At 43.9% G+C, this 18658-nt stretch overlaps 3 protein-coding genes across 4 annotated transcripts; 2 read left to right on the top strand and 1 right to left on the bottom strand.

Moving 5' to 3' along the window:
• Nucleotides 1-1268: 1268 nt before the first annotated feature.
• sfxn4 (sideroflexin 4) lies at nt 1269-4374 on the top strand. The gene is made up of 14 exons (XM_084561164.1): nt 1269-1531; nt 1655-1720; nt 1815-1871; nt 1952-1978; nt 2085-2139; nt 2260-2285; nt 2369-2422; nt 2506-2568; nt 2688-2756; nt 2846-2936; nt 3544-3659; nt 3746-3831; nt 4044-4161; nt 4248-4374. The coding sequence occupies exons 1-14, from the start codon at nt 1493-1495 to the stop codon at nt 4329-4331; spliced, it is 951 nt and encodes a 316-aa protein (XP_084417290.1). The 5' UTR covers nt 1269-1492; the 3' UTR covers nt 4332-4374.
• Nucleotides 4375-6289: 1915 nt separating this feature from the next.
• On the bottom strand, nt 6290-9785 carry dennd10 (DENN domain containing 10). Its single transcript, XM_084561163.1, has 10 exons — nt 9506-9785; nt 9365-9419; nt 8899-9095; nt 8514-8593; nt 8283-8431; nt 7162-7273; nt 6980-7080; nt 6721-6828; nt 6543-6637; nt 6290-6471 (listed from the first exon to the last, which is right to left on the bottom strand). The coding sequence occupies exons 2-10, from the start codon at nt 9408-9410 to the stop codon at nt 6304-6306; spliced, it is 1056 nt and encodes a 351-aa protein (XP_084417289.1). The 5' UTR covers nt 9411-9419; nt 9506-9785; the 3' UTR covers nt 6290-6303.
• Nucleotides 9786-10579: 794 nt separating this feature from the next.
• On the top strand, nt 10580-18318 carry eif3s10 (eukaryotic translation initiation factor 3, subunit 10 (theta)). Of its 2 annotated transcripts, none has more exons than XM_084562287.1 (22): nt 10580-10749; nt 11267-11457; nt 11540-11676; nt 11764-11927; nt 12444-12643; nt 12758-12966; nt 13061-13232; nt 13318-13422; nt 13501-13599; nt 13700-13816; nt 13949-14134; nt 14252-14599; nt 14692-14796; nt 14878-14991; nt 15076-15198; nt 15288-15441; nt 15609-15793; nt 15952-16067; nt 16149-16693; nt 16817-16949; nt 17048-17193; nt 17522-18318. In XM_084562287.1, exons 1-22 carry the CDS (start codon nt 10701-10703, stop codon nt 17680-17682), a joined length of 3759 nt encoding a protein of 1252 aa, XP_084418413.1. In that variant the 5' UTR covers nt 10580-10700; the 3' UTR covers nt 17683-18318. The 2 variants fall into 2 exon arrangements, with proteins under 2 accessions (XP_084418413.1, XP_084418412.1); XM_084562286.1 differs by having other exon boundaries at nt 16802-16949.
• The last annotated feature ends 340 nt before the right edge of the window (nt 18319-18658 follow it).

Raw genomic sequence — 18658 nt, 5'->3', positions numbered from 1 at the left:
CTCCAGCCTGACTGTGATACCTCTTATATCCTCTTATATCCTGTCCTGTAACATCATCAGCTATATCTTGTATTTGCATCACCGTCAGATTCTACATGAACTCTTTAGTCAGATGTATGTATCTATGACAGATGTATGTTTATCACTCTGCTGTCTTTTCTGTTTCTACCTGGCCGTCCTTAGGCAGACGGGTGCCTCCATATGAGATTTGTTCTGACCCAAGGTTTATCCATATGTGTCTGAAAACAGACAGAGATGTCTACTTGTGGACAAAACTGAATTTCAGCAGTGATGCAATGCTGTGAAACTCATCCTCAGTGAACGCTGGAGAAGTGGTGATGATGGCGACCCTACAAAGAGACTAGCAGTACAAAGCATCTGATGTGTCTTAGATGTTTCTCAACACTTCCCTCCAAACTGTCTGTTACAACTATACAGTATAGAAGTATCAAAAAAATAAGTGGCACAAAATGAAAGTACATTAAATGTACAACTTACTTTGGTGTGCAAGATTAACGCAGCGTTAACTGTGCAATGAAACGTTGTCAACAGTAGAATTACTAAAATTTAAAGCGTGCAAATTATTCTGTCCTGGCAGTTTGTGTCCGTTACAAAGCACTGACAGATAGCTAACGTTTCTTCCATGAAACTTTACTTGAACTAATTTCATTTGTTTTCCATCTCTCACTTTCCATTCAGATCCGTAAAAGTATTTACTCCAAGGATCATAACTAGGAAACAGCTGTTGTAGTACGCATCTCATCAAACTGACGAGCAACTGAGCACAGGTTCATGCTTTAAAATAAGGGGACTCTACACTAACGGTACTATATATTTAAAATGGTTTGATCTTTTTAGGCAGAGAGGAACTAAAGAGGTTCACCAGAAGCAGTTGACAGTTTGTTGTCCAAATGTTGGTAATGTTGCCGATCAGTGGATTTTATTGCTTTGTAATGAAATGATCAAATGCACTTATACCTGCTGTGTGATGGGTTTAATATCCTGAAGAGAGAGGTTGCTTTGGTTAAGTTTCAACCACTTATTACTTCTGGGTATAAGTATTCCAAGTGTTTTAATTCAACGTGTATCCATTACTCTTAACTACTATATAACTTAAACTGTTAAAAATTAGCTGTCACCATTAAATTTCATGTAAATCTAGTAGCTGTCAGAAATCTGTAGAAAAGATATGATGAGACTTTTCTTTTTGGATTAGTCTGGTTGTTTGTGTTAAAAACAGCAAACACACACACGCACGTATAATGTTATATTTGTGTGTTGCCTGAACTCGCTTCTAAATAAACTGAACTCAGCGCCATCTGCTATTTCCGACGTTCCTGAATGTAGCACAAGCCGGCCGACGCAGATCACGTGACGGAAGGCGGAAGTGGCTTCGAAATAGAACTTGACCTCAAAAGCATGGGTAATACATGCTCGTAGGATGTGTTCCGTGCAGTGTTATTGAACGGGACTTGATTTATTCTTTGCTGTCATGGATCCTAATCTGTTGTTCTGGAGATCACGGGGACAGGTGACTGCAATCAGCTGTTTGAACATGCAGAGCATCTGCACTGATAACATGAAACTAGTCTCCTCAGTTTAGCTGATATGTGTTTGTGAGTGATGTTTTGTACATTTCATCTTTTTTTTGCAGTCTTTCCTCACTCGAGTGAAGACCTGGTTTGATCTCCTGGATCCAAGCCTCCTGCTCGCCTCTGATGTAAGTGAAGTAGCATGCCCTGCAGAGGTCTGCACTGATTACAAATATGTAAGTGTAATATATATTTAATAACCAGCGATTCTGCTCTCCTCAGCCTGAAATACAGAAAGCACACTCTCGTCTCACAAGTGGAGAGACGCTCGACAAGAAGGTCAGATCACCTTTAAGAAGGTACGTCCACATTATGAACCTGCTGCTGATTGTTTTTAACGTTTCTGTTTCTTCCTCCAGGATGAACCTGCTCTGATTCTCTCACTTGTAAGTCCTGACAGAAGCGACACCCAGATATAATCAAAATAATTGTATAAACTGAATATGGATTCAGACGTTTAGCTGAAGCTGTGGTGTGTGACTGTGTTTACAGTCGTCCGTCCACGCTGACTCTGGTGCTGTTCTTCCGTTATTTTTCCGCCCTCCAGGTAACATGAGTAACCCCTTAGGCTTTTACAAATGTTTAATAGTTTCCAATTCATTATTACAATGCAAAAAATTCATATGTATAATATCAATAAACATCTTCTCTGTCATTTTCCTTCTAGCATTTTTTCCAGTAATAGCACCAGTGGTATGTGAGGCCTCCATAACTAATATGTTATGTCTTTTTTTTATTTTAATGTTCTCATTGGTGGTTGTTAAATCTTCTTTCAGGTTGTTGCCAGCTTTTTACCACATAGACAAGTCAAACTTGCTCTATTCTGGCAGGTAATGAAGCAAAATTCATCACATTAACGAAAACACACAACCACAAAGTTATTAATAGTAAATGTTAAAATATTTTCTTTCAGTTTGTGCTGCAGAGTTACTGCGCTGGGTTCAACTATGCAAACAGAAATACCTCAGCAGAGAAGGTGATATGTCTTCAAAAGTTATCAATAACACAAAAGGAGCAACTAAGCTCTCAGATAAATTAGCGGTTATGAGATATGAACGTCACCTCCTTCTGTTTCTCTTTATCTCTCTCCACCAGGGTAAGAGGACGCCTATGAACCAGCTTGTGTTGATGGCTGGAACAGTCTCCTATGCGACGGTTGCAGGCGTGAGTGCGGTTTGATTCTGTTGATGTTTCAAGTCAACTTTCAGCTATTTAACTTTTTTAAAATATTTTATAATTTTTTTTAATTTCAGGCCCTTCCTCAGATTTTGGTTAGACAACTCGGTATAAGTAGCACACCAGCCAAGATTTTCTTTAGGTCATGGTTACCGATCCCACTCTCAGGTAGGTTCTTTATTCTGCAACTAAAATACTGTAGCATAACTAGTGTAGTATACACCGATCAGGCGTAACATTATGACCACCTTCCTAATATTGTGTAGGTCTCCCTTGTGCCTCAAAAACAGTTGTGACTCATCAGAGAATGGACATGGGCCTTCTGAGGGTGTCCTGTGGTGTCTGGGAACAGGATGTTGATAGTGGGGGGTCTTTGAGGGGAGGGGCCTCTGTGGATCATCCCACAGATACTTGATTAGTTTGAGATGTAGTGAATTTGGAGGCCAGGTCAACACCTTGTGCTGTTTTTCTTAAAGCGTTTTTGGGTGTGTGGCTGCATCCTGCTGGGGATGGCTGCTGCCATCAAGGAGTGTCATTGCTATGGGGTGGGGGTGTCTGGTCTGGTCTAGGTGGGTGCTACATGTCTAAGTAACGTCCACATGAATGAATGCCAGGTCCAAAAGTTTCCCAGCAGAACACTGAATTGTCACAAGATGGTCAATGTTATTTACTTCTCCTGTCAGTGGTTTTAATGTTGTGGCTGATCGGTGTATAAATAGGTTTCATTAACGCTCCCTGCCATGGTTCCTGTACTAACCTGTTCGACTCTCTCCAGCTGCCTTGGCCTTCTTCAGTGTGTACGCCATAAGGAATCAGGAGTCAGAAACTGGGATCCAAGTGTTCGACTACAACGGAAATCCTGTCGGCATCTCGAAAGCAGCAGGAGAAAAGGTTTAAAAAGGAGTAATATGACAAAAGGATGTCTTCTCACTGACAACATGAACTGTTAATTGATTTATTTATTTTTCCTAAATCAGGCCGTGAGGGAAACTGCGCTGTCACGAGCGCTGCTGCTTGGTACGACCGGTGCTGTTCCTAATCTGCTGATTTTGCTTTTACAGAGGTCAGTAACTGTTAAAAACACAGTCAATGGCCAGTTCATTAGGTACACTAGTGAAAGTGAATGCAATAGAATAAAACAGTCCTGCACTAAATCTCATTTCCATGAAGGTTATGGTATTCAGCATTTAAACTAGTGTACCTAATGAACTGGCGATGGTCTCTTTTAGACCATCTCTCCCCGTTAGACTGGATCAAATACAGTTTCCTTTCCAGAACAAGACTTTTCCAGAGGAACCCTCTGCTGGCAGCTCCCACCCGTCCAGTAAGCACCCTGGTAGCCTTCATCCTGATGATTTCCGTCTCATTCAGCGTCTTCCCGCAACTGGGAACGGTGAGATTCCTTCAGCCTCCCGCGCTTCTTTCGGCCGTAATGTTTTCCTTGTGATGAGCTCAGCTGACTCGGAGCGTGTCTTGCAGATAAAGAGGGAAATGCTGGAGGAGGAGCTGCAGGCCGCGGCGGGCGGCGGCGGCGGAGAGTTGTTCTACCACAGAGGACTGTGAGGGGCAGCTTCACACCATCAGCAGACACACAACCAAAAGACAAGGCGCTGTCAAAGTGGACAACGTGACGTCATGCAGCAGAAAAACACAATGCATGTCAGAGACTCGAAGATGGGATGAAGAATTGGTGTGGAATGGTTTTTAAAAGCCAAGCAAAGGAGCAGCTTTTTGATAGTAAATTTATTTAGCTTGAACATTAGCTGTATTTGTTGATATAGCAAATATTACACCAATTCATGAAAATACATTTAGTTTTTTAAAGTTACACCATTACACATTTCTTTGTGTTACACTCGCTGTCTTATCTGAAATACTGAGGCACAGAACCATGTGTTTGGCAATGTGGTCGTACTCAATTGTAGAACAACGGTGATAATAAAAATAATCAATAAAAAAAAAAAAAGAACAAAACCTGATCAATGAGACACGTAATACGATATAAATCAATGACGGCGTGTCAATTTATTATTTGATGAGTTGCCGACTGATTAGGGACATTTCTATAAACCTCTGCTTGTGTGTGTGTGTGTGTGTGGCACTAATGTTGTTATCAAAAAATTAAATGAGATAAAGTCCAACCTTTTGCGCAACGTCTTGCAGCAGTTGTGACCAGACGACCACAAAGAACACAGCTTCTATAAACTAACTTGATTATAATAATTGCTTGTCACGTCTGGGTTGTTACAGCTGTGCTGGCTGCACCAAAAAAAACAAACAAAAAAAAAAACATCTGGATCTGACTCTTCACAATGAGAAACTAATCTTTTCAAAAAGGTCTGTGGTGGAAGCTTTACAAAGATCTCCAGTCTCCACGACATTAGAGACACAAACTGTAGCTCCTTATTGTCCGTAACTACTAAATGTTAAAGGATGGATTATGTTTTTTTTTGTTTTCATGTTGTCAACAAATCCCATGAAAATAGTCCAGCACTGCACTAGCCCTGTTTGTGATAAGGCATAACATTATGACCACCTTCCTAATATTATCTAGGTCTCCCTTGTGCCTCCAAAACAGCTGTGACCCATCAGAGAATGGACATGGGCCTTCTGAGGGTGTCCTGTGGTGTCTGGCAACAGGATGTTGTTAGTGGGGGGCCTTTGGGTCCTATGGATTTAGGGGAGGGGCCTCTGTGGATCCATCATCCCACAGATGTATGATCAGTTTGGGATCTAGTGAATTTGGAGGCCAGGTCAACACCTTGTGCTGTTCTTCTTAAACCGTTTTTGTGTGTGTCCCTGTGTCAGGCTGCATCCTGCTGGGGATGGCTGCTGCCATCAAGGAGTGTCATTGCTATGGGGTGGGGGTGTCTGGTCTGGTCTAGGTGGGTGCTACATGTCTAAGTAACATCCACACCAATGAATGCCAGGTCCAAAAGTTTCCCAGCAGAACACTGAATTGTCACAAGATGGTCAATGTTATTTACTTCTCCTGTCAGTGGTTTTAATGTTGTGGCTGATCGGCGTGTATCTGAAATAATAATAATAATACTGTCTGAGGTCCCTACAGAAAACTGATTTATTATTTCATTTTTCAAAAACACTGAGTAACTTTCTGGAACAGCTGGGCTCTGAGAACTTCATCAAACACGACCCAGACTGCAGCCAAGTGTAAATTTTTTTTCTTGGGGGGGGGACTATTTTCTCTGGCGGATTAATACACATTAATCAAAACAGTGCCCAAAGTGTTGCCACTTTTCACCTTTGTTTCATCTGCTTTTGATCTTTTCATGGAATTTGTCGGCTTTAAAACACATTTCCTGCCAAACTTATCCTCTAAATCTATGATCCTGGTTTCAGTACGAGAATCACCTCACACAACAGCGCAACGGTGCACGATCGAACCTAGCGACGCGTTACTTCCTCACATTACTGTGAGAAAGTGTCTTTCGGAAAACTAGCCCAGCACTTACACAGGATCACAGCCTGAGTCCGTGCCACCGACTGTGACGTCCTCCTGCAGTAGAGAAGACGTTTATATCCTTAGGAGCTGCTCGGCTGCTGCCAAATGATAGAGGAAGTTCTCGGTCGCCGGCGGGAAGTGATGCTGCTTTAAACTCTCCAGAGTGATCTTAGAGTCTTCACACTCGTCAGCCAGAGCCGCCAGGTTGGCGAGGATCTCTTTTGTCTTGACGGAAATGTCCTGTGAACGGTCATCTTGTTAGACTATGTATTTTTTTTCAGCTGACCCCCGTGCCCTGAGCGCTCTCTCACCTTGATCACCTGACCTTCTGACCTCTCGGGATCCTCTGCAGACTGAACGATGAGTTGGCCGACGTCCTTGTGTAACTTCCCCATCGCCATGGCTTCTGTGGTGAGACACCGAGCGTCAGTCTGAGGGAATTGACACGCTCTGGGGAACACACTGCTTTCACTTCACAACATACTGTACCTTTGGCGCTCTGGGACACTGTGATGACGCCGTCTGGGAGGTTCACAAACACATCGAACAAGTCCGATCTGTTGCTCACCTCCGGATCTACGCATCCCGCTACGTAACCTGCGGAGAAAACAAACACGTTGGCACATAAATAAGGAACATTCCCACAATTAGATCACAGTGGTCGCAGCGCAGATGGTGGCTAATCTCCAACTGAATAGGCATGAGGGTTTCCTGTCAATTAGAAAAATAAACTTGGATGCAGCCTCACCAGGGCATTTCTTTAAATCCTCCAGCTCAGTGTCAGTCAGGTGCAAATAGGGGTGCAGGATGGACCAGTCTTTCCTGTGCCACGTCAGAGCCGGCAGAACTCTAAGGAGAAACGAGTTAAAAAGTTAACGACACGTGGCAGCATCTCCCGCTAAAAACTGGTAATAAACGTCTTTAATTAACCTTGTAAACTCCAGCAGGGCTTCAATCCGAGGATGATGGACCACAATCCTCTTCTTCAGCATCAGGGCGGTGTACAGGATGATGGTCTCCATACCAAACTGAGAAACCACATCTGAGACAGAGCAGAGACGGAGGAGTAAACTGGAAGCTGACTATCACCTCTGAAGGAATCTGGTCTTTAGTCCTAGCACATTTAACAAGTTATTCTAAGTTGTGTTTGTCTTTTAGCATTAAACGCCACACTCCTGCTTCTGTTAATCTTTCAACATTTACTGACATTTTATAAAACAAATGGTCAATTAATTCATCGACACATAATGCAGATCATACTGTAGTTAATATCATCGCTAGCTGCATATAATATTTCCCTATTTAATATTTTTATGTACTTAAAGTATAAAACGAATGAAGGTTTTTATCACCAGTTATTCTCTTAATCGTTTATTATACAAAATGAAAAGAAACTGTTAAAAATCCACTCTCTCTGAGTCAAAGTAATATCTTCAGATGCGTGAATTGTAAAACTAAACTAACGGTTCACATCTAAATATATTGACTGGAGACGGAAAAGCAGGAAATCTTTGAGAAAACCTGTAAATGTTTGGTTAAAAATGCCTGAAACTATTATATAAAATATAAAATAATATATAATTACAAATTAGCAGAAGATTCTTTTTAAGTCAGGTCCATAAAAACTTGGCCAACTTTTGTAATCTTGACTCTGTCCAGTGAACTGGGTATGATAAATCTATCTATCTATCTATAGTAATGGGACAAACTAATATAATTCTAAATATATGGATTATTTTTAATTGTTTGGTAGAAATGCTTTACTGTGAGTGATCTCCTTTATTTGTATCAGGAATGAGGACACACCTGATTATTGAAACTACTTATGTGTGAAATGTAAAACTGAATTAAAATGTCTGTACTTGTCAAATGTTTCGTGGAACTCCTTGACTTAAAGCTGAACGTCTGCACCTTAAACAAACCTCACTTGAACAGAGCCCAAATGAGAAATTAACTGTAATAAAAAAATAATAATGTGTGACGATGAAATGGAGATCAGGCTGGACACTGTGTATGTGCTATAATATCATTTTCCCTTTTAACAAACTCACCTTTGACTGAGCCGGCCAAGTACGCCTTCCGAACGTCGTAGTCCTTAATGAGGAACGAGCCGTTTTCATCGCTCTGACAGATCCCTTTGGTGAGGACGGCGATGTAGGCCTCCATCATCTTCACTGGGCTGCCGTGTTTGGTGTACGTCCTAAACAAACACATCTGACTGCATGAGGAAACCTACACCGGTTGCTCAATTAAATGAACTTCCTCTAAACGAACGCTGTTACCTGCAGAGTATTCTGCTGAGTGCTGCATACTTCTCTGGGTTGAAGTCTTTTGCTGTAACCACTATTGAAAAATGAGTGACCTTGAAAGGGAACGACAGAAACAGAAAAAGGGATCACGTAAAGCAGGAGCTGCTGATCGACTGAATATGAGTTCTAATAATTAAATCACGGAGTTATGCATCAGGAAATAAAACACAAAGGCCTGTTTCAGGTTCTTAGGATTTGTACGTGAGGGTTTTCTGCAGAATATAAACAAAACTAACTAAAAATGTCAACTTGCTCCTGGGGGGGAAATGTTACAGATACTTTAACCGTCTTTAAACTGGATAACTAATTAATTAAAAGTAAAAAAAAAAAAATAAAGAATCAGCAGATAACGCTGTACCTTGTTCAGTGCTGTAGGTTCCTGTACCTCCGCTGTAGTGATGTAGTACCAGGTACGACAGAACTGACCGAACACAAAGGTGTGGAAGTCCCTGGTGTCCTGCGTCAGACAGCACTTGCTGAGCAGGACTTGCCTCAGCTCAGAGCTCACGGACGGATAGCACCACACCCACAATGTGTCTCCATTCACATCTTTCTCTGGATGGGAAAATGAAAACAAAGCATCATATGTGACTCTAAGTCAGTAGATACACACATTAAAATATAATTTAACTTGGAGTTTCCTGGGAGCAAAGCTGTGTCAAATGGAGGGGGTGACATGCAGTCCAAACATGCAGCAGTAATGGACCACAGAGGGACACGGAGCCCTGCTGAGGGGACACTTTCTGGTCACACTGGTGTCATGTGATTCTCCAACGAGTGTGTGGCGCCAAGAAGCAATAAATGACAAGCGAACTGAAACTCACCGATTAATCCGACGCTTAACATAAGCTGCGTTTCAGTTGTTGCCATATTCCATACCTGCAAGAGTTCACAGCCACAAGTTAACTGCACACAAACCCACCAGACATGTCCCTCTGAGGACGCGAAATGTACCTGGGAAGTACCTTGGAGAGGCTCCTGCGAGGTCGAGATACCAGAATCAAATGCTGGGCAAGGTTTAAGAAGACAGAACAAAAATAATGTGTTGAAACTCGTCAGTGGCCTGGGTGTGATTCCTGCTGTCAACAGACTTTCCTTCTTCTCTATGAAAAATCTCTTCCCTCTTCCGGGACGGCGAGGCTGCGTGGGGAGGAGTCGCGCAGCTTTCAGCCAATCACAGTTGGCGATTACGGTGCGTTCACTGTTATTGAAAGAATAAAAATGCAACTGAAAAACGTTACCGTATTCGGTGCAGCCGATACTTCTGGTTTAATATAAAATAAATAAATATATATTTAAAACAATTGAATGTTTTCCTTTTAATTTATATGTGAACAGAATTATATATATTGAAATATAATTTGTACATGATTGCCTTACTCTTCCAGTATAATGTTGTTTTTAACTTTGATGAAAACAAGAGAGACAATTAAACTTCATGATTTAAAATGATTTTATTATTGATGTTTTTTTAGGAGATGTGTGGATAGTTAATTATTTATTTGTTTATTTGTGATCATGCCGAAAGACGCCTACCTTGATGTTTTAGTTGTGCTTTTTCGATGGGTACCCGAACGCACCATCAGTGTATGGCGCTCATACGGGAACTTTACACTCCTCGAGCTGCCAGGTTTCTTAAAACCCGCTTTTGGGAATACTAGGTTTCTTAAACTGGTATCCACGTTATAACGACACAGTGGGAATATTTATTTTAACATTTGTTCACAATAACGTGTGCCAGAAATAATTATGTCATTAATTATATGTCAACAAACCTTTTTTTAGGTGTTTGCAGAAACACAAATGCAAAGTGTTGTGCATGTTCACAAATTCCATATGCATATTTAGATTGTATCATATATTGTCTCGAAAAAAAATCCTGTGTCTAATCTCTAAACACTGACACACAAGTTTATTCATGAATAACACACTTTATTTCGTGGCACTCAGTTATTTTCGCGTTACTGCGGATACGCTCCACGCTGTGGTAGGGGGATAAGCGTAACGCACTTGGCAACCCTAGCTAGGCCGTTCACGAGGTTCTTCCTTTCTCAGCCAGCACCGTTGCAGAGGGTGAGTGCGTGGCTTGGATGGACTGGTGAAATTTCTCAAAATTCCCTCAAGTCAGCCAATTTTGAGTTTCACTAGAACGCCACCAACATGCCGGCGTATTTTCAGCGCCCAGAGAATGCTCTTAAACGAGCGAACGGTGAGTGGAGATTCGGGTTTCACGTTTAAAAAAATGTAGCACGTTCACGCTAACTAGCTAGCTAGCTAGCTGCCGTTAGCCGACTTTAGCCACCGAGTGTAGCGTCACTACAATGAAGCGGCGCTGTTAGCCGGTGCTGCTAACTGCTAAAGCTAGCCGGAATGGCGGGTGAAGCTAAAACGCTTTCGTGTAGCTAGTATGTAGCTAACCGGCGGGGTCATTTTTATAACTATTACTGCTAGATGTACCAAATGTGGTACATGTTAAATAGGCGTTAACGTTCTTGTCAGTATTAAAACGTTAATGACACTCTGTGGTTGTAACTGTCAAATCTCCGGTGCGATAACTTGATGCTAATGTCACATTAACCGAGCACCGATATGGGCCTAACTGTCAGCCACATTTAGGGTGAGCATGGCGTTTGGAGTCTCTTTCTTTTTTTAAAGGCGGTGTAAGATTTTAGATGTTTTGCAATTGGCTACCACTCACTTGTATCACTGTTATGTGTTAAAACCAGAGTTCCTTGAGGTTGGCAAGAAGCAGCCAGCCTTGGATGTCTTGTACGATGTCATCAAGAGCAAGAAGCATCGAACATGGCAGAAGATCCACGAGCCCATCATGCTCAAGTACCTGGAGCTCTGCGTGGACCTCCGCAAGAGCCACCTGGCCAAGGAGGGTCTCTACCAGTACAAGAACATCTGCCAGCAGGTGTGTAAAGAGAACGACACACACAACAGGCCTTTGTTTCGACCGCAGGACTGGAAGTGTAATCTGTTGTCTTTGCTTTCAGGTGAACATCAAGTCTCTGGAGGATGTGGTCAGAGCTTACCTGAAGTTGGCGGAGGAGAAGACTGAGACGGCCAAGGAGGAGTCCCAGCAGATGGTCCTGGACATTGAAGATCTGGACAACATCCAGACCCCAGAAAGGTGAGGCTGTCACATCAGTCATGCTGTATTATTTGAAACAAAGATTTGGTGGATTATTAACGTCAAGCTTTTTTTGTGTGACTTTAGTGTGCTCCTGAGCGCTGTGAGTGGAGAGGACACTCAGGATCGTACCGATCGTCTGCTCCTCACTCCCTGGGTGAAGTTCCTGTGGGAGTCCTACCGCCAATGCCTGGACCTGCTGAGAAACAACTCCAAGGTGGAGCGCCTGTACCATGACATCGCCCAGCAAGGTAGTAAAACACACACTGAATGCTTTTTGTTTTAATGTGCCTAGAAATAAAATTAATAATAACGAACTAGTGTGATATTTTGTTTTGATATCGTACAGGAAGTTATTTATATTTAACTATCCCACTGAGCTGAATATATGACTTTGTTGATCCTGGAATTTAGTTTGAAATTAAGATTAAGTTAAATTGTCATCTTCCCAAGAAGTAGAAAATTAAATATTCATATTAGTTATTGTTTTTGAATGGAGAGAGTAACGGCACAGTGTTGAATGAAAGGTTTTGTAGTTTTCAAGTCTGTCTGTAGTGAATTAGTCCAGGTTAATCTGCAAGATAAGGCAGGTGCAGCATGTGTTACTGTCTCAGACTAAAGTAAATAACACTTCTAAGTCCCTTTTCAGATGAATTAGTGCAAATGTTGCTAATTTCTTTTATCTGGGACAAAGATTTTGCAGCAAACAACACAATGAAACACTCATTACATTTTTTCTGAGTAACGCTCGGTCGTGTTCCCTGCAGCGTTCAAGTTCTGCCTCCAGTACACCAGGAAAGCAGAATTCCGCAAGCTGTGCGACAACCTGCGCATGCACCTGGGTCAGATCCAGCGCCACCACAACCAGAGCACCGCCATCAACCTGAACAACCCTGAAAGCCAGTCCATGCACCTCGAGACGCGTCTGGTGCAGCTGGACAGCGCCATAAGCATGGAGCTCTGGCAGGTTTGTCCAACTGAGCCTAGTTATTAGAAATAGACACATGTGAAGGCCCTTTGTCATCTAATATCATTGTTTATGTCATGTATTAATTATTTTTTTCTTCCCTTTCTCTTCTAGGAAGCATTCAAGGCTGTTGAGGACATCCACGGCCTGTTTGCTCTTTCCAAGAAGCCTCCTAAGCCCCAGCTGATGGCCAACTACTACAACAAGGTGTCAACTGTGTTCTGGAAATCTGGAAATGCTCTCTTCCATGCCTGCACCCTCCACCGGCTCTATCACTTGTCCAGGGAGATGCGTAAGAATCTGACCCAAGATGAGATGCAGAGGTATCTCCTTCATTCTTTTTTTAGATATATTTGATAACATTTTTACAATTTGTGGTGACCGTTTCAGTTAATAGCACTTACTTTTTGTCTTCAGGATGTCCACCAGAGTCCTCCTGGCCACGCTGTCTATTCCCATCACCCCCGAGCGCACTGACATTGCTCGGCTGCTGGACATGGATGGCATCATTGTGGAGAAACACCGTAGGCTGGCCACACTCCTGGGCCTGCAGTCTCCCCCTACCCGCCAGAGTCTCATGAATGACATGGTAAGAGAAAGGAGCTTTCGCTAAATACTCATTAATAATAAGTTCAAACTGCTCTTGACTTATTGTTCTACTGTTTGTGCTTTAGGTGAGATTTAACCTGCTGCAGTATGTGGTACCTGATGTGAAAGAACTTTACAACTGGCTCGAGGTAGAATTTCATCCTCTGAAGCTGAGTGGAAGAGTGACCAAGGTAAATTTATTAATTCATCGCAGCTAGGATTGATTTATTTATTTATAGCTCATAAAAACAAACATGCTCTCCTCCTAGGTGTTGAACTGGGTGAGAGACCAGGCTGAGAAGGAGGCTGATCTGCAGCAGTATGTCCCACACCTGCAGAACAATACCATCCTCAGGCTCCTGCAGCAGGTAAGTCCTTTATTCTCGTTAATCTTTCTAAAATCACCTTTACGCCGGAAATGGTTGTAATCTTAAATTTATTTTTTTTATCTGCGTCTGTTATTATCAGGTTGCACAGATCTATCAAAGCATCGAGTTCAGCCGTCTGGCCTCCCTGGTCCCGTTTGTGGACGCCTTCCAGCTGGAGCGCTCCATTGTGGATGCTGCACGGCACTGTGATCTGCAGGTAAGACCAAAATCAGTCAAGTGTATGCAGTTAGGACACAGGTACACGATAGTCCCAACAAAATAGGTATTTGAGCAATGAATATTCTGACTTATGGCTGTTTTCCATAACTTATTTTGGTTTCTCTTGAAGGTCCGAATAGACCACTCCTCTAAAACGCTGAGCTTTGGCTCGGACCTGAACTACTCGACCAAAGAGGACGCTCCTGTTGGACCTTTCCTGCAGAACATGCCATCAGAGCAGATAAGGAATCAGCTGACTGCGATGTCTTCGTCTTTGGCTAAAGCCATCCACGTCATTAAGCCTGCCTCCATCCTGGTGAGTACACCCCGTTACTGACTGGCAGAGCCTATGAGCCTTTTCACACACATATAATACTAACATGTTTATCTTTGTGGTGTTAAAATCTTTTGATGTTTTTACGTTCTTTTGCAGCAAGAACGTGAGGAGCAGAATCAGCAGGCCATCGCTGCCTATCTGAAAAATGCCCGCAAGGATCACCAGCGCATCCTGGCTCGTAGACAGACCATCGAAGAGCGTAAGGAGCGCCTGGAGAGCCTGAACATTCAGCGTGAGAAGGAAGAGCTGGAGCAGCGGGAAGCCGAGATGCAGAAGGTTCGCAAGGCCGAGGAGGAGCGTCTGCGGCAGGAGGCCAAAGAGAGGGAGAAGGAGCGTATCATGCAGGAGCACGAGCAGATCAAGAAGAAGACGGTCCGCGAACGACTGGAGCAGATCAAGAAGACTGAACTTGGTGCCAAGGCCTTCAAGGATATTGACATTGAGGTAAAATGTCGCCATGGCTACTTGATTAGTTTGAATTCTATATAAATTACATTTTTTTTTTAAGGCAACACTAACAAATGTTTCTTGTACAGGACCTGGAGGAGCTGGATCCTGATTTCATCATGGCTAAACAGGTGGAGCAGCTGGAGAAGGAAAAGAAGGAGCTTCAGGAGCGTCTCAAGAACCAGGAGAAGAAGGTAAATGCGTGACGTAAATGTTAAATTAACAGCAACCTGGATGTCGATTGGATGCTAATATTTTTTTCTACTTCTCTCTAGATTGACTACTTTGAGAGGGCAAAACGCCTTGAGGAGATTCCTCTCATCAAAAAAGCTTATGAGGAGCAGCGTATCAAGGACATGGAACTGTGGGAGCTCCAGGAGGAGGAGAGGGTATGTGGGGAATAAAAAGTTACACATATATAGATTAAGGAAATTATTTAGAGTGTAACAACTTGCTTTTTTTTTTTTTTGTAGATCAGTAACATGAAAGTTGAACGGGAGAAGGCTCTGGAGCACAAGAAGCGCATGTCCAGGATGATGGAGGACAAGGAAAACTTCCTGTCTAAAATAACCGCGGCCCGTAGCTTCATTTACGAGGTAAGGGCTTTTACTCCGTCCGCCAACTTAAGCCGACAACTGGTTCGACTCGGAGCAGTGGTTTCAGATTCTCTTTTGTGCCTCCGAAGGAAAAACTGAAAACATTCCAGGAGCGTATGGTAGAGGAGAGGAAGAAGCGACTGGAAGAAAGGAAGAAGCAGCGCAAAGAGGACAGGCGTAACAACTACTACCGCCAGAAGGAGGAGGAGGCACAGCGTATCCACGAGGAGCAGCTCAAGAAAGGTAAATGGTTTGCACAGAGGCCCAGGACGGCAGGCGATCCTACTAGTCCCGATAAAAGTAACGACTTGAATTCATATGTAAAAGGAAGATCTCCACTTGGATCATTAGTACAATTTTTTTTGGTATTATCAGAGCAGAGAATGTAATATCTTTCACTGCCGTTACAGAGCGTGAGGAGCGTGAACGCATTGAACAAGAGCAGCGAGAGGAGGAGGAGAGGGAATACCAGGAGCGTCTACGCAAGCTCGAGGAGCAGGAGAGGAAGCAGCGTGCTCGTCAGCAGGAGATCGAGGAGCGGGAGCGCCGCCGTGAGGAGGAGAGAAAGGGTCCATCAGAGGAGAAAGCCACTAAGGTTTGTTTAACTCAAAGTCATAGCATACGTTTATTTAAACAGTCAGATGTGGTTTGATGAAGATGGGTGCCATAAAATGTTGGAATTTCATTTTTCATTCCTCCAAATATTCAGTTCATGTTTTTGTAATAATTGTTTTTATTTTTTTGCTTCTCCAGGAGTGGAGTGAGAAGGAGGAGGGAGGAGGAGGAGGAGGAGGAGGAGGAGGTGGAGGAGGATGGAGGAAGCGCACAGAGGGAGGCGATTCAGAATGGCGTCGTCCTGTGCCTGACAGGTGTGTGTTTGTAACTTAATCCTGCTTTTGCTAACCCCGGTAAAATGGGAGGGGCTGCTCTAACAGTTCCCGTGCTCTCAGGGATTGGAGAACGGAGGGCCGAGAGGATGACAAGGAGGAGAAAGAGCCGCCCTTCAAGCGAGGGGAAGTTCCTCGCAGGGGCGCAGATGATCGAGGCCCACGCCGTGGCGCTGACGATGACCGTCCTCCACGCAGGGGGTTGGATGAGGATCGTCCTCCACGCAGAGCTTTTGACGATGACCGCGGCCCAAGGAGGGGTGGAGATGATGACCGTGGCCCAAGACGCGGCTTCGATGACGATCGTCCGAGACGCGCCTTCGATGACGATCGTCCGAGACGCGCCTTCGATGACGATCGCCCGAGACGCGCCTTCGATGAAGACCGTCCGAGACGCGCCTTCGATGACGATCGCCCGAGACGCGCCTTCGATGATGACAGAGGTCCTCGTAGAGGCATGGATGACCGGGGTCCCAGGCGCGGGATTGATGATGACTGGGGTCCCAGAAGAGGAGGAGATGATGATAGAGGTGGAAGGAGAGGCATGGATGATGGGCCACGTCGTGGTGGTGACGACGCCAAGCCCTGGAAGCCCCTTGGCCGACCAGGTAAGAAGAGATTTCGGCTGCAAACGTACACATCACACTGTCGAATAAACGAGTCTGAAGATGAGTTTATTCGACAAGGAGCAGCACGGTATTTATGAATAAAATAAGATGCTACTGGTGCAGGGGGTTGGCGCGAGCGGGAAAAGGCCCGCGAAGAAAGCTGGGGACCTCCCCGTGGTGGCGGAAACGAGGATGGAGAAGACGGCGAAGGAGAGGACAGATCCAGCGACCGCTTCAGGGACCGTCGTCCAAACAGGTGGGTCTGACTGACAGACCGGAGTCAGCAGAGGATATCGTAATCACGTTTTCGCAGAGTAGTTTGTCACATTCAGTTGTGTCGCTGCGTTCTCACAGAGAGGAGAGCGCCTGGCGAAGAGGAGGCACGGAGGAAACGAGCAGCTGGAGGGACTCCCGCAAAGAGGACGCTGACCGCGTTGAGCGCCGTGATAGAGACCGACGGGACGATCGGGAAAGACCCCCACCCAAAGAACAAGAGGATGGTATGCAGAACATGATTCATACATACTGTTGGTTGTATCATGATGTGAAAACCTATAACTACATTAATTTGTCCGATGGTTATCCTAACAAGCTTCAAGCAACGGCCAAGTCACAAAATGAAACCAATCTCTTAAAGCTTGTGACCCTTTGCCTTTCTTGTCTATAATGAAACAACTGGATATGTCGTGGAGGTGTTCAGCCAGCAGAGGTCACTGTTACCGAAGGCTTCATGAAGAAACCCACCAGCTCAGACAAATGCACAAACAGTTCTACCTGTTAATTTAACATATGCTTCCTAGATTTGTCCTAATGCGTATCTTTCTGCAGGTGGCGTCTGGCGTCGCGGAGGTGACGATAAGCGCGAGGACAGAGAAAAGGAAAAGGAGCATGAGCCTGAAGGAGAAAAGGGCTGGCGTTCCGACAAAGACAACCCTCGTCGCACCAAGAACGAGACAGACGACGACGGCTGGACCACTGTTCGCCGCTGAGCGTCAACATCCTCGCCCTCACTCGATGATACTCGGTTTAGTAAAACAATAAATATTCAGTATCCCATCAGCCAGCTGGACACAGCGTTGAATTAATGGCTAAAAGCTTGATACTCATGCCTAACACCTTTGAATTAAATCTTTGTAAACAGTAGTTTTTCTTTCTGGGGATTTATTTAGCTTTCTTTATTTTGACTTCCTGCAGTTTCCTCAACACCTAAAACACCATCAACCAATGAACTTGTGTGAACTTAGACCTAAAACATTAGGAGTGTTTTAACCTTACATGATGAAGTGAAAGCAGCTAGGCTGAAAATCAATGTGCTCCAACCAATGCAAACTCAGTTTATCACCAACTGCCTCTTTTAAATAATTAAACCTTGCATAGATGTTCTATTACGACAGATCTACCACTCCTGTATCAGCAGCGACCAGCTCGTCTGTTCCGGTGATTTCTGCCGTTCATCCGAGATGCTTCTTAACCTGCAAGAAACATTTGATGTGCATGCTTTAGAGTATTCCAATGGTCTTGCTTTACAGACAGTTTGTGCTTCTATCTTGCTGCAATCAGTGGATCCAACAACCAGGTTGCATGTGTACAGGTAAAGCATTTATTAATAAAGATGTTTGCTCACCGGTTCCACGTCGTCTCGGATGGATCCTTAAAAAAAACATTACGCTGCATTTAAGGTCAAGCTTGTTTGGTTTACAATAAGATGTGAAGACAGCTTACTGTGCTGACGTCTGAAAAAACACAGAATCAGGCATAACATTATGACCACCTTCTTAATATTGTGAAGGTCTCCCTTGTGCCTACAAAACAGTTGGGACTCATCAGATAATGGACATGGGCCTTCTGAGGGTGTCCTGTGGTGTCTGGGAACAGGATGTTGTGAGGGGAGGGGCCTCTGTGAATAATCCCACAGATACTTGATCAGTTTGGGATCTAGTGAATTTGGAGGCCAGGTCAACACCT

Source organism: Chelon labrosus (genome assembly GCF_963514085.1).
Source record: "Chelon labrosus genome assembly, chromosome: 15".
NCBI classification, from domain to species: Eukaryota; Metazoa; Chordata; class Actinopteri; order Mugiliformes; family Mugilidae; genus Chelon; species Chelon labrosus.
The sequence above is the reverse complement of the archived record's forward strand: the minus strand, read 5'-3'. Positions and strand labels throughout refer to the sequence as shown.